The sequence below is a fragment of the Schistocerca gregaria genome, chromosome 8, assembly GCF_023897955.1.
Source record: "Schistocerca gregaria isolate iqSchGreg1 chromosome 8, iqSchGreg1.2, whole genome shotgun sequence".
NCBI classification, from domain to species: Eukaryota; Metazoa; Arthropoda; class Insecta; order Orthoptera; family Acrididae; genus Schistocerca; species Schistocerca gregaria.
This window is the reverse complement of record NC_064927.1, coordinates 264,528,873-264,543,999: the sequence shown is the minus strand read 5'-3', so window position 1 is coordinate 264,543,999 and position 15,127 is coordinate 264,528,873. Positions and strand designations below refer to the sequence as shown.

The window sequence follows — 15,127 nt, the reverse complement described above, 5'->3', positions numbered from 1 at the left end:
TTGTAATTATAAATGAGGAATGCAACATGGCCTAAAACTGTAAGTAGCTGTACATCAGTGACCTCACAGTAATGAAGTTTTATTCACTTACACAGAAGTTGTACATTGTATATTACCAAAATCACTTGGTTTTTTCGTGATGGGCAATCTGTCTTGGACAACAATTTCAATAGTTTGTATAGCTGCCTCTGGCAACAATGCTGTCCAGGTATCATGTATGCACATGATCATAAAGGTGTCAAAAGTCATGTGTCTCACACTATTGGCAAAATGGCCTAGGAATACCAGCAGTAATGCACGCCAGATCAGACATCACTTCTCCAACCCCACTAAATGCTTAGTGGCAGAGGACCCTTGATCGTACTGTACAGGAAAGATTGTAAACATGGTAGTGGGTGGATTGGGTAACGCAAGAAGTGTAAGAAATAACATTCTTGTTGAAAGAACACTCTACTAGGCATTACAGAATAATGATAAAATGGAATGGGTGACATTCTTGATATATTGCATTGTTCAGTATTTTTCCCAATGAGTACCTGAGATGTACTGTCATTTTAGACTATATCATCCTAAATGACAATGGTATTTACTTTTGTTTTGCACTTGAGTCTGTACTCTTGTGTGTGTGTGTCCCTTCTTTCTACTGCTAACACTGACACACAGTTCACATCTTATATCCAATTTACTTAGAATAGCTATCTAGGCTTTATCACATTCATAATATGCTAGCCACCAGCTCAGCCCACATATAATTAGCTACGATGTAGTAACTAATGAGTGGTCTAGAAATTGAAATACTTAGGAACTGCCATCACTCCCACTTGCAACAGGATTTACAATTAGAGTATTATGCAAGAAAGTTACCAAGCATTGTGGAACCTGCAGGTGTAATAATCTTCAAAATGGGGGACAATAAAGAGCCTACCCAACCAAAATCCTACATATTCTTTGTGATATAAATGTTCTTGTGAAATGTCTGAAAACGTGCAAATTACAAAACTTCATATGGAATGGATAATACTCCACATGGCTTTAAAAATTGGAAATGCACTGAAGATGCAACTAATCACATTTTAGAGTTGCCCATGATTCCCAAGCCCAATGTGTTGTTGCAATTGTGAACAATATACCTGGTGCCTTTCAAATTCTTGGTGGCTTGCTTTATGTGTGAGCTGAGTCATCTTAAGTGTCCGGGTCTAGACTACTGAGCACATAGAGCAGTTACTCTGCCATGTAGCAATAGCAATCTGAAAAAAGCAGTCACTAAAGAATGCAAACCTTGAGCCTCCATCCTGGGACATCAATCTGAAACCTCTTTACAACAGCCAACAATAATAACTCAAAGCATTGTGTTTAACTTTGTATGTTGATATCTTGCTGCTACTACCCAAAGCGATTAAAATAAACTTTTTCATCAGGCCCAAAGCAAGTGTACTGGCGATCATGCAGACACAGTTCAGAGGGGCATTTAGTCTGCTCACCATTCTCCCGACCTTTTTTGGAAACTTTCCAGAGTGCCAAGCTGCTAGTACTACTACTACAAACATGAAAGTTCTTGCTGAACATGGTGTAAACTGTATAAACTTTATATTGCACCTCAGAAAGCAGTTAAATTGCTTCTCAAGATATTATCCTTAGATATGCAGATGTCACAAACGTAGTTGTAATTACTGATCATCAGAAACATTACATTTATTATCAGTCCTTGAGAATATATCTTCATCTACATACATAGTCTGCAAGTCACTGTATGGTGCATTGTGGAGGGTACCACATACTGTTACTTGTCATCGCCTTTCCTGTTCCACATGCAAATAGAGTGAAGGAAAAATGAGTGTCTATATCCTCCACATGAGCCCTAATTTCTCTTATCTTACGTCTTGTCCTCAATTGAAATGTACATTGGCAGCAGAGAAGTGATCTGCATTCAGCTGCGTGTTCTGTAAATTTCCAAAATAGTACTTCATGAGAAGGGCATAGTCTTCCCTCCAGGGATTCCCATTTGAGTTCACAAAGCATTTCTGAAATACTTTTCTGCTGACCAACCTATCGGTAACAAACCTAGCAGTATGTCACTGTATTGCTTAAATGTCTTTCTTCAATCCAACCAGGTGGGGATCAGGAACACTCAAGAAAGGGCCGCACTAGCATTCCATATGTAGTCTCCTTTATAAATAAGCTACACTTTCCCAAAATTCTCCCAATAAAACAAAGTCAAGATTTTTGCCTTCCCGACTACCAGCCTGACATGCTCATTCCATTTCATATCACACTGCAACGTTACAGCAAGATATTTAATTATTGTGACCATGTTAAGTAACACATTAACAACGCCTTATTCAAACATTACAGGGTTGTTTTTCCTACACATCTGCATTAACTTACATTTTTACATATTTAGAGCAATCTGCCATTCATTGCTCCAAGTCTATATCCCTTTACAGTCATTCAATGAGGACTGTGTATTGGGTACTGGATTACATTATAAAATTATGTAAGCAGAAGTATCAAGGATAGTGTTGTCATACATACTTCTTTATTTATGGGTTTCATTTGCCAACACATGAGCATGCAAATTTGTGTTGTAGTTATATCAGTATACAATATTGTAGAATCCAATACACGGCTTTATTCAGTAGTGCAGTATTTCATCACCAACCTATGCAATATCATTGTTCAGTACTATTCCATCCCTGCCACCAAATTCTTCCCCCACACGCTCGCAAATATGTAACAGACACATGTCATCATACACCCCTGGAGCTGTTTTGTTTCCTATATGGTGTAACTTATGTGACCTGTGCATTTTTGTGTGAAGACTAAATAAAATGATTAGGATAGCATAAACATCCAGCCCCTGAACAAAGAAAATCTCCAACCCAGCTGAGAATTGAACCCAGAACCATGCAATGTAGAGGTAGTGACACAAACCACTAGACCACAAGTTACAGGCTCATAAGCCTGTAGAATATCTGGTTGCAATACCTGTCCCATGCATACTCCCACTACCACCTACTGCAGTTGTGTCACAGGCACTTCCCATCCCATCAAACACAAGACCACCTGTGAAAGCAGTCACTTAGTCTGTCAACTCAGCTCCAACTACTGTCTGTTTGCACAAACTGCCATCAGCAAATAGCCACCGGCATGCAGCCAAACACATTGTGTATGACTTTAATGGCCATTAGTGTCCTCACAACTAACTTTTTTGAAACGCACCAGACCCTGGCTCTATCCCCTTCCCTGCTTTGACCCCAACCTCACTCTCACAACCCCAGCTCACCTGCATAGTCCTTTCCCTTTCTCTATCCCCCCCCCCCCTCCTCCCCTTCCAGCACAGCTCTCCCAATGCTGCTCCTGGCAGAGCTCACCATCTTGTCCCCCATCACACCCCTGAATGCTCCACAGTCAGCACTGCACTACAGTATTTTCCCCCACCCTTGCTTTGCTACTTCTCCCCACCACACACCACTTCTGTGAACTCCCAGTACCCTCTCCAGCCATTGATAGTCACACCAGTGGGGCCATGGTACCTGGAGACGACAGTGGCCATGTGTGTGTGAGTGTGGTTCTTTTATTTTACTTTCATCTGATGAAGGGCTCTCCAACAGCTCAGAAATGTTCAACAGCTCAGAAATGTCCAACACTCTATTTTTGAATGTCACTGTCTGCTTTTCAGTGCCTCCTCTGTGGGCAAGTAACAGTCTATCCTAATTCATACTGTTATGTCAATTATTTATTACTTCTATCATAACATGTTCTGAAAAAAATTTTCATCCATATTAATCACCTACATTCTAGACAATTAACAAAGGCACATAAATAAATGCACAAAAAAAAAAAAAACATGAGATTAGTGACATAAAAAGTTCATCGTGTTTTAACTCAAAGTGACAGCTAAAGTCTTTCCTGAGCCCAAGTAGTTTTTGTAAGCAGTGTGCTTCAAGTTAAGTGTTAAACAGTACAGCACATGAATGTTGAAGAAAACCGTGTAGTGGTCTTGGGCTGACTGGTACAATGTTGCCTAGGTTAGAATTAAAGCAAAGCTTGTTACCTCAAAAAAATTACATTAACCCTGCTATGTGAATGATTTTAGCGAAACAATATATGCTTTAAATGTTGCTTTGGGAGCCTGCTTACGTCAGCAGTGGTTGGGCAACAGAATACTAAGTGCTTATGTGATTGGGTTTGTTAGGGCGAGGCAGTATACACTTGTGAAAGAGTGCACTCAGTTGTAGAACAGGAGGCATTTGTAAGTGTCTGAGCATTTAAGAAATTTCATTACTAGCTGGCCAGTCATCATTCTAGCTTCTTTACTGACCACTTACTTCCCTGATGTTATTTTCTACATGCTCAAGTGAATAGGCTGGCTTTGTTGTTTCACTTATATGGTTTTGAAATTGTACATATAAACTGTTGCCAAAATGCAATCATAGCTCTGCTGCTAAGATAATCAAAGGAACTTTATGCAAATACCAAAGCTGGCAGAGACTTTCCAATGTAAAAAGATAGATAAAATTGGTTTGCTTGTAAGAGTGTGGCACGGCGTGGTTAGAAATGACAGAACGGCTAAGAAATTAGCAATCAAGAAATAATCAACATGCATTATTTCTTTGATGATGGCGTACTGTTTTTCAACAGAACAGTAAATAATACTGAATGGAATTACAATCAGAAGATGGAAAAGTCACTGAATATGATACAAGTGATTTCTGGTATTCCCTAAGATAGTGTTACTGGCCTTCTACTATTCCTTACCCATATAAATGATATATGATACAATCTGAGCAGCTGTCTTAGGTTATATGCAGATGATGCTGTCATTTATCTTCTAGTAAGTCATTACAGGATCAAAACAAATTGCAAACAGATCTAGGAAAGATATCTGTATGGTGCAAAAATTGGCAAATGACCCTAAACAATGAAAAGTGTGAGGTCATTCACATGAGTGCTAAAAGTCATTCGCTAAACTTCGTTTACACGATAAGTCAGTCAAATCAAAAGGTTGTAAATTCCAAATAATATCTAGGAATTACAATTACAAACAACTTAAATTGGAAAAAACACATACAAAATGTTGTGAGGAAGTTGAACCAAAGACTGAATTTTATTGGAAGAAAACTTAGAAAGATTCGACAGATCTACTAAAGATACAGGCTACATTACACTTCTCCATACCCTTTCAGAGCACTGCTGTGCGATGTGGAATCCTTACCAGACAGGATTAACATAGTACAACAAGAAAGTTCAAGAAGATCAGCACCTTTTGTATTATGAAGGAACAGGGGACAGAGTGTAACTGACATGATACAGGATTTGGGGTGGACATCTTTAAAACAAAGGCATTTTTCGCTGTGGCTGAATCTTCTTCAGCATCTTAATCCTCCGAATGCGAAAATATTTTGTTGGTGCCAACCTACATAGAAAGAAATGGTCATCATAATAAAATAAGAGAAATCAGAGCTTGCATGCAAAGATATAGGTGTTCATTTTTTTTCTGTGCACTGTTTGAGATTGGAATAATAGAGAATTATTGTGAAGGTGGTTCAATGAACCCTCTGCCAGGCACTTGGTTGTGATTTGCAGAGTATCAGTATAGATGTAGAAGTGAATGAAGAAACACTGGTTTGGTGCAGATTTCATATGGGATCTTTTTATCGTGGAAGATGCAAAATCCATCTATGACTTCAGTGTTCTGTCAAAATCAAAAATTATTTGTAAAGAAACATTAGTGGTGCCCTGATCAGGATGTTGAAGGATGGATATTGGAAGTCACTAATCGAGATGAGAGAGTGAAATGGACTGAATTTTTGTTATATTCCGGAAGTACAGGCTACAGATGGATCACCTAAGGTGGTATAGAGGATGACTGCCAGGTGGTCAAATAAAATAAAGAAATAGGAAGCATGGGAGGAATCCATTCACATTTGCGGTATATGGTAGTCTGTCCTGTAGAACAGAGTCAGAGACTGGTGACCTAAGCCATCCAGTCTGTTGAAAAGTAAAAGCTGTCTGCTCTGTAAGAACACTCAAGCACAAGAATGTGTGTACCTGCCCTCTGCCATCCATGATGCAGCCAGCAACTGCACACGTAACATGTTTCTCATTGGTTGCCTGGATGGCTTGTATAACTATGTTTACCACTAAAGAAGGAAAGGGTGGTGTGATACTGCTGAAACAGATCATAACAGGTACTGCACAGATATAAGAAGTGGAGCTGGAAAAGTGTTTGAAAGGTGTGGCTGATAATTCAAAATAAAATTTTGTATAATAATCCTAAATATGTTCAGTCTGACTAACCATCCTCCAAAGATGCATGTACAAAGGAGGTGCCTGTATCAAATATTGCCAACCAAAGACAATTTATTTTGCAATTTATGTGGTCCTTTGCCATGAAAGTGAGGTGAACATTCCTACTTTATAATCATGGTGTGGTCGTCCAAGACTGGACATGATTTAAAGCTTACTAGATTTGACGCAACTGATTCAGCAAATTTGCAAACATGTAATACCTCTATAACAAGAACTATTTGACAGTATTCTTGACAATATTCTGTCTCAAAACAGGGATAGTTATCTATTTAGTATTCTTAAGGTAGACTACTTTGGTAGCTAAACGATAAGCATATTTCAATAGTATATGCAAAGTATAGCTTTTTATGGCATTAATATGTATATGGATGGCAATTTTTGATTCAATGACATGAAAATACACCCCCATATGATTAAACCCAACAAGCTATGAAATAAAGCAAGAAAATATACACAAAAATAATTTTTCATTGCACCCTTGGGTTGAAACCAAATACCTGAAAAAGAAAAACTAAGCAGAAAGGTTGCAAAAATCCTGCTGGCTGTCAATAAAAATGCTACATCAATACCCCTTGCATTGGAGAAACAGGGCATAAATTTTTAAGGAGGCTTATTCAACTGTGATATCTTCTATAACACTTTGTTTGCTTAAAAACTTCACATCTGTTCCCATAATGGATTACTTCGATTAGTTGCATGATTTCTATTTTTTGTGTCAATTGGCACAACTGAAGGTGAACTAAATGCATTTCTCAGGGCCAATATATGACTAGATGAATGTGGAAAACCTCCCAAAACAATCCTCAAATTGCCTGATGGAATTAACTTTTAGCACCTTAGGGCTGCACCAAGGTAATCTCCTTCTCTGCAGTTTGTCATATTATTGTGCAGTATGCAAATGCCTACTCTACCAGGCACAGTTATTTCTGTGGCAGCTTACACGTCACATGAAAATGATGTTTTCTTTTTGCTACTGATGTGTTTAGAATCAAGTATAGATGTACAAAACCTGCAACATAGCACGACTGTGTTCTCACAGGTATACTACCACAGCTCTGTCATGGTAGACTGAACATAGGCTCAGCAAGTCATCATTGGTTTTAAATTAATCTTGCGATTATGCCGTGCATCAGGTGGAAGAGGCATGCTTAAGATGACTGGGGAGAGCTGAGTAGCATTATACTGCTGTCATGTTTATGTGTAGGGAATTGGCAACAAAATCCTTGCCCAGGGTATTAGACCAGCTCCTATGGGCAGCTTGGTAATGGATGAACATATAGCCTTCATAAAAAGACTGAATACTCTATTTTGGGCACAGTTCAGAACCCAACAAAAATGCAAAAACAAGTTGAGAGTGGGAACATTAAATGTGATAACCTTGACAGGAAATAACGAAGAGATTTGATACATGATGAAGAGGATAAAGATTCATATCCTTGGATTGAGTGAGACCACGTGGAAGGGAAAAAACTCTAAATTACTGAGAGGTGGGTACACATTATACTGGCATGGTCACAACAGAGAGGCAAAAAATGGAATGGGATTTGTGATTCACAAAGACATTGAACCAGTTACTGATATGAGCTTTGTTAAGTGAAAGGATAATTAGAGCAAGAGGGAACTTTAAAAAGAATAGTTCTGCTGTACTCCAAGTGTACGCACCTCAGCAAGGGTGCAGTGAGGAAGAAAAAACAAAAGTCCTTGAATAACTGGAAGACCAAGTAAGAGAAGATAATATTATGATAATTGGGGATCTGAATGCTCAGATTGGCATGGATAGAAATGGATATGAGGTGGTGATAGGCCCTTTTGGATACGGAAGACGAAATGTTGAAGGTGAAGAAATTCTAAATCTGTGCATAAAAAACCATCTGTTAGTGAAGAATACATTCTTCAAGAAACAAGATAGCCACAAGATTATTAGATATGGGTGGGCTGGCAAATCTAAGACAGTTATAGACTATATATTAACAGACAAATTAATTGGAGGAAAAGTAAGGGACTCTAAAGTCATACCAAGTGAGTACTTGGACAGTGACCACAGGTAACTAGTAGGTGATCTAAATTATAAGATGAAGAGTTTGAATGCTGTACAAAGAATGCCAAAAATTAAGGAGTGGAAATTGAAAGAAGAAGAAAATACGAAAAGTTTACAAAATCTAGTAGCACAAAAATTGCCACAAACTGAAAGCAGTAGTGTAGAGGAAGGGTAGAAACTACTTAAAACATTAGTAGTTAACGGTGCTGTGCAGATATGCAGCAAAACAAAGAGTAAAGTGAAAGACAAAGAAACTAGTTGGTGGAATGACATGGTAAAAGATGCAATTTAAAAAAAAAAGTAATATGGCAAAGAAAAACATGGAGTTTGAAAAAGAAATCAGAACCAGGGGCTTGTGCCAAAAGATGAACGCAAGGTGACAACAGTGCAGAAGGATTACTGACAAAAGAAACTCCAAGCAAAGAGAATTGTGAAAGAAAAAAAGGAGAAAAGTTGGGAAATATTCACCCAGAAACTAGTGTAGGATAGCAAAGCGAACCAAAAACTGCTATATGGGTTATTGAAAATTAAAAGATCTGATGGAGAACACACAAAAGCAATTGAGTCAAAGGATTGGCATATTATTAGGGGCATGGAAGGTATCAGAGATGAGATGAAGAATTATTTTGAAATCTTACTGAATGGGGAAGGTTCACAAGAAACTGACACCAAAGTCACTGAATTAGAGGAGGAGCAGGATCCAATCTCTTGGTTAGAAACTGAGAATTCCGTGAGACAGATGAAAAGTGGGAAGGCGGCTGGAGTAGATGAGCTGACAGTGGATATGATTAATCCATGGAATAAAATGGTTACAGTGGGTGCTGGGGGTGATATGGAAAGAAAACAAAGTGCCAGATGAATGGAAAAAAGGAATTATAATACTACTGTTCAAGAAAGGTAGTAGAAAGAAATGCACCAACTGCCGAAGAATCACACTGTTATCACACTGCCTTCAGAAAATGGAAAAGGTCATACATTGTGGAAAATTCTAGAACAGCAATTAGAGGAACAGCAGCATGGGTTCAGAAGTAATAAGGGAACAATAGATCTCATTTTCTCCCACTATCAGTTAATGGAGAAGTATTGGGAAAAAAAAGAAAGGACTTGATAGTAGTATTCGTGCATTTGGAACAAGCATACGACATTGTACCAAGGGATAAAATATGGGAACGCTTGAGAAAACAATGTTCCTGATTCATTAATTAAAAAAGTCCAGATGCTGTACAATGGTTGTGAGAGCAGTGTATAAGTAGGAGTCTTCATTACACTTATGGACACAATCATGAAAGAAATCAAGGAAGAAGAAAATGAAGATCTCAATGCTTTTGTTTTTGCTGATGATATCGTCATTTGGGAAGAGACGGAAATGGAAATTCAAAGGAGACTAGATTACTGGAACACAACATTTTAAAAAGTCAAGTTAACTGAGAGTAGGAACAAGACAGTGGCAATGAAGATGAGCACGACACCCACACCTTGTAACAACATGCTGGAGGGGGAGAAGGTTGAATATGTGAAAAGCTTCAATTACCTGGGTAGCATCATATCAGCTGATGGAAGTTCCAAGCTAGAAGTCTTAAACAGAATAACAAAAGGATCTAGCTTCTTCCACCAGGTACAAAATCTAACCTTGGACAAGGAAGTCCCTCTAAGAGCCAAACAGACCATGTATAAAACTTATCTCCTGCTGATCATGATGTATAGTCTAGAGGCCTGTGTCATAAATAAGAGACAATAAAGTCAAATGCAAGCATGTGAAATGAAGTTCCTTAGGTCAGCTCTACCAAAACCTAGGAGAGAGAGAGAGTCAGGAATAATTATTTAAGGGGATACATGTAGGTGACATTGACTACAGAGCAGAGGATGAGCACTTGAGATCGGTGTGGTTTGGTCATGTGAAGCAAATACACCCGACTCCAACTCCACACCAGTATTTGGAGATGGAGGCGCCAGGAAGAAGACCAGTTGAGTGGCCTAAAAAGAGATGGACAGACCAGGTTAAGGAAGATCTCAAGAGGAGAGGAATAACATGGGATGTAGTGGAGAGGGAAAAGCTATACCAGGACAGAAATCAATGGAGGCATATCGTTCACCAAGTTCCTACCCAGCTTCAATGGAAGGAAACCCTGATGACAGTAACAACAACAACAACAACAACAACAACAACAACAACAACAAGAAGAGAGAGATGGGGAGAAGTCAAGCTATGAGGACATGCTGCAAGTCATACCTAGATAGGTCACTCGGTTAAGAGTATTGCCCAAAAAAAGGTAGTCCCCAGTTTCGAGTTCCAATTTGGCACACAAGTTTAATCTGCCAGGAAGTTTCACAACAGTGCACATTTCACAGCATGCTGAGTGTAAACTCTTTCTGTGAGTTACGCTATCACATAATAATCGTCAACAGGAGTGAAACGGAAAAATTTCTGGATATTCATACATTGTTTTCCATTTAGGTGGAAACTCAATCTGGCTCAGAATAAGCAGTATTTTGACTTGGAAAAAAAGGGGGGAGGGGATTCTGAATTTTAAAATGGGGACTTATTGTTGTTTAAAAGTTATTCATCCCAAATGAGTGTTAGATGCAATAAAACCTGGTAGTTTTTGTACATTGGTCTTTCTAGTATCATCTGGATTTAGACTTCAAGAAGGTGCTCGCAGAGTCATAACAAGAAAGACAGTATTAAGTGTAATTTACATGCCAAGTTGTTTCATTACTGAACTAAACACACTGTACACTAAGCTTTCAATTAGCTGAGGTATTTATGTATACCTCAGTCCTTTGTGTGGTATCCACATGGTGAAGGACACTGGGACTCTTACACACCAGTATTTTATTATGTACACTGGTGTAGTCATTTGCCTTACTAAGAAACTCTTTGGTTGTTAGTGTGATATCTTGGAATGTTGCATCTTTTGCATTTGAGGTTATTTTACATAGCTATGTAGTCAACTTCTTTGCTAGTACAGAAATATAAGTGTAATAGGCAAACGTCTACTGATAGTGCTATGAAAGACATGTTAACAGACACCAGTTGTGATGTACCAAAGCTAAGCAATACATACAAAAATAAATTTGTATTTACTGTAAAAAGTTAGAAAAAGACGATGTTGCTTATTTTAAGCTTTTCACAACATAATGAATAATAAATGAAAATCTGGGATGAACAGTCATGCAAACTTAATTTTTTCAGATATTTTACCCATGTATTTTCCTGCCATTCACTCTGCGGACATCCAGAAGACAGGTCCTTCAAATGTCACTGTAAAAGCTGGAGTTTGCATGACTGCATGCCCCAAATTTCAAAGATTTAATACAAAGCTTTTAATTCTTGGCCTCACCACCAAGAAAGGGAAAGGATGAAGAAAGTCAGTTCATAAATTTTTCCAACTAAGATATCAAAATATTGAAATATTTTTCTGACATATGATTTTTATCTAGCTGATTCCACTAACCTACGAGCAAATGCTGCAAAGGCACAACAGTCATACTGAATCTGCTCAACAGCTGCTGAAAAGCAAGCTTCATATATTCCAATATATATAAAGGACACAATCATAGAATAATAGTTTACTACAGTGGACCCAAGTGCCAGAACAGAAATGATTTTTCTCAGTAATGTGTAGTCAACACAGAATGAACAGCCTCCTATTTTGCAGTCACATTAAAATAACAAATCGACTGTAATGAGAGAATGATAAATATTTTAATGGAGACTTCAAACCTTTGTGAAGGCAGAGCAGTATTAAAGGTTACTAACTGAACTGAAGGAGAATTCATATTCCAGAAGGAGATTTTCACTCTGCAGCGGAGTGTGCACTGATATGAAACTTTCCTGGCAGATTAAAACTGTGTGCCGGACCGAGACTCGAACTCGGGACCTTTGCCTTTTGCGGGCAAGTGCTCTACCAACTGAGCTACCCAAGCACGACTCACGCCCCATCCTCACAGCTTTACTTCTGTCAGTACCTCATCTCCTACCTTCCCAATTTCACAGAAGCTCTCCGGCAAAACTTGCAGAACTAGCACTTCTGAAAGAAAGGATATTGCGGAGACATGGCTTAGCCACAGCCTGGGGGATGTTTCCAGAATGAGATTTTCACTCTGCAGCGTAGTGTGCGCTGATATGAAACTTTCCTGGCAGGTTAAAACTGTGTGCCGGACCGAGACTCAAACTCGGGACCTTTGCCTTCCGCGAGCAAGTGCTCTACCAACTGAGCTACTCAAGCAAGACTCACACCCCGTCCTCACAGCTTTACTTCTGCCAGTACCTCGTATCCTACCTTCCAAACTTAACAGAAGCTTAATATTAGTTTTCTTTGTTGTGTAATAATGCTGATCTATCCTTTAAGCAAAAGTCATTGGACAAACGCTCTTAAATTTTCACCTGAAAATTGCTATTTCAGCTGTGAAAGATTCCCATTTATTACAAGGAAGAAAGATTAGGTTTCAATGTTATGTAGATTAGAACGCCATTAGAGATGGATCAAAAGTCAGGCAATAGGAGATGGTCAAAAAAATTGACTGCGAACTTCTCAAAGGGGCTGTCCCTGAATTTACTGTACGTGATTTAGAGTAACAATGTAAAATTAAAATTTAGTTGGTCAGACAGCAACTGGAACAGTTTCATATAAAAAAATCAAATTACAATAATGTTTTAGTGTTCATTAGATTTTAGAAAGTAATCAATATTTATTTTTATACTTCACTTATAATTAAATTTAAAAAAATGTGGAACTGAGGCAGGATGGTGTTAGAAACTTTTTAAATATCAACAAAGCTGCTGAATATTCTCGGGACAAATCTATCAGGAATAGTGAAATACATGCGGACTACTGAGACACTGCTGGGACAACTGTCTCCTGATACTGAGGATTAAACAGTGAGAAACAGACAAATAGAAAGCAATGACAGAAGTATAGTCAGTCTGAATGTTTGTTTGAACACAACAGTGTTTCAATGTTCTTGGCCGCATAGGTGTTTTAAACAATGTTATTGGAAATAAAACATTGCATTTTAAATATATGCGTGACATTAACATGAACTGATTATTTTTTAAAAGCTATTATTCTATATAGACGATATGACTGTTCAAATAAGGATAAAATTATATTGTCTCCACTTGTGGGGAGCTGAAATTACACACACACACACACACACACACACACACACACACACACACACAAGGGTAAAAAACACACACCCGAGTAAGGGCTCGAACATCCGACGGGGTGTAGCTGCGCGAACCGTGGCAATGGGCCCAATACCGCGCGGCTACCACGTGCGGGGGAACAGGATTATTTCCACGTCATACTGTAAGACTATATTTTTTTTCGAATGTAAGCATCATTCCTTTTTTATTTAGGGGCTTACTTATACTTCGATCAAATACAGTGCAGTTATGATTATTTAGTAATGTTCCAGGATAGGCCTATCATATCTTATCACATCCTTGTCATTAAGCCACAATAAAATTGTTGTGCTCACCTAAATGACAACCAAGATTTGGGGCATCTCCAATAATTGAGAAAGGTAGAAGAAACGCGTTTCTTTCCTCCCATTCTGATCTTAAGTTATCTATTCTACTGTGCCCCAACGAATCCATATCGCGTGCACGGCAAACGTTTGACATAGAATGAGTGTCGATTCTCTGACGCATTAGATATTTGCGCATGTCGTATTGTAAATAAGCATACTAACTTCGCTGGCGCCAGTGTAATATTTCTTTAGCAGACATACGATCCACTATTTCATTTAGGTATTATGTGCTACAGAATTAAAGCTATAGCGAGATCTGAAACACAATCTTTCTTATGCTATTAAAGTCTGGCTACCCATTACGAATTAACGACGCCGAAACGACGATCTTCACGCACATTTGTTATGTCAGTTGCGCGCAAAGTGGTACGGACTATTGTTTGCTCCTACAGATTTCAAATTTAATTTAGATACTCCTGCAGATGTGAAGGGTAAACTAGATACGCTGCAGTTATCATTTACTCTCTGAAAATATTTATTGTACACACCTCGAAAATTTTATCGAACTACTGTCTGTGTCACTATGAAATCGTCAAGAAAATATGCAGATTCAGAAATCATCAAGTTTCAAAGCACACAAAGAATTCCAAACGCGAAATAAGGAAGTGTGGCTACACCATTACATTTCATATAGGTAGTTATACTAGGGAACGATGGAAGTGATGACTGGAGGGGCAAGTTTAGATGGCCCTTCCCCGACCTTTCCTACACATTTCCCTCCTGGGTGGACTCACTGTGCACAGTTCGGAAGCCATGAAACAATATGGTCTGAAACATGTAATACATTAAGGCACCCATTTGAAAATTATATAATAATCGAAATCCTCAGACAGCACATTGGATAAACATTTTATAGACAGAAACGCGCTATGACTTTTTTTTTAATAGACACTTTGGACAACTATACGTCACGAAATTTTTCATAAGATACTGTAGTGTAACAGTATCCATCCCAAACTTAATATATTCTTGTGTGATTCAGCCAAATATAATATTACTGTCCAACTGTTGAATTATAAATCCATTTCAGTTTTGATTGGTGAACATTTGAGCACTCCTTAGCTCTGCATTTTAGTTCTAAGCTCATATTAGAAAGTATAAAAATGTGTTTTCTTCTCCACAAGTAACACCGATATGCAAGCCAGCGTAGATTTTTGGGTGGGTATAGAAGAAAGAGGAGAGGACTGCTTTGTGGAGAGAAATGAACAAGAAACACAACGTTCATTGTCTTGCTCTAAA

At 38.4% G+C, this 15,127-nt stretch overlaps 1 protein-coding gene and 1 non-coding gene across 2 annotated transcripts in view; both read right to left on the bottom strand.

Annotated features, from left to right (window-relative positions):
• The window catches only part of LOC126284368 (deoxyribose-phosphate aldolase), a 165,760-nt gene extending 151,756 nt beyond the window's left edge, over positions 1-14,004 (bottom strand). The window contains exon 1 of the mRNA XM_049983239.1: positions 13,838-14,004. Coding sequence (XP_049839196.1) covers positions 13,838-13,982 — 145 coding nt within the window. The 5' untranslated portion in view covers positions 13,983-14,004. The remainder of the gene's footprint in view (positions 1-13,837) is intronic.
• Trnal-caa (transfer RNA leucine (anticodon CAA)) lies at positions 12,204-12,278 on the bottom strand. The gene has a single exon. It is a non-coding gene; the product is annotated as a tRNA-Leu (tRNA).
• Positions 14,005-15,127: the final 1,123 nt, after the last annotated feature.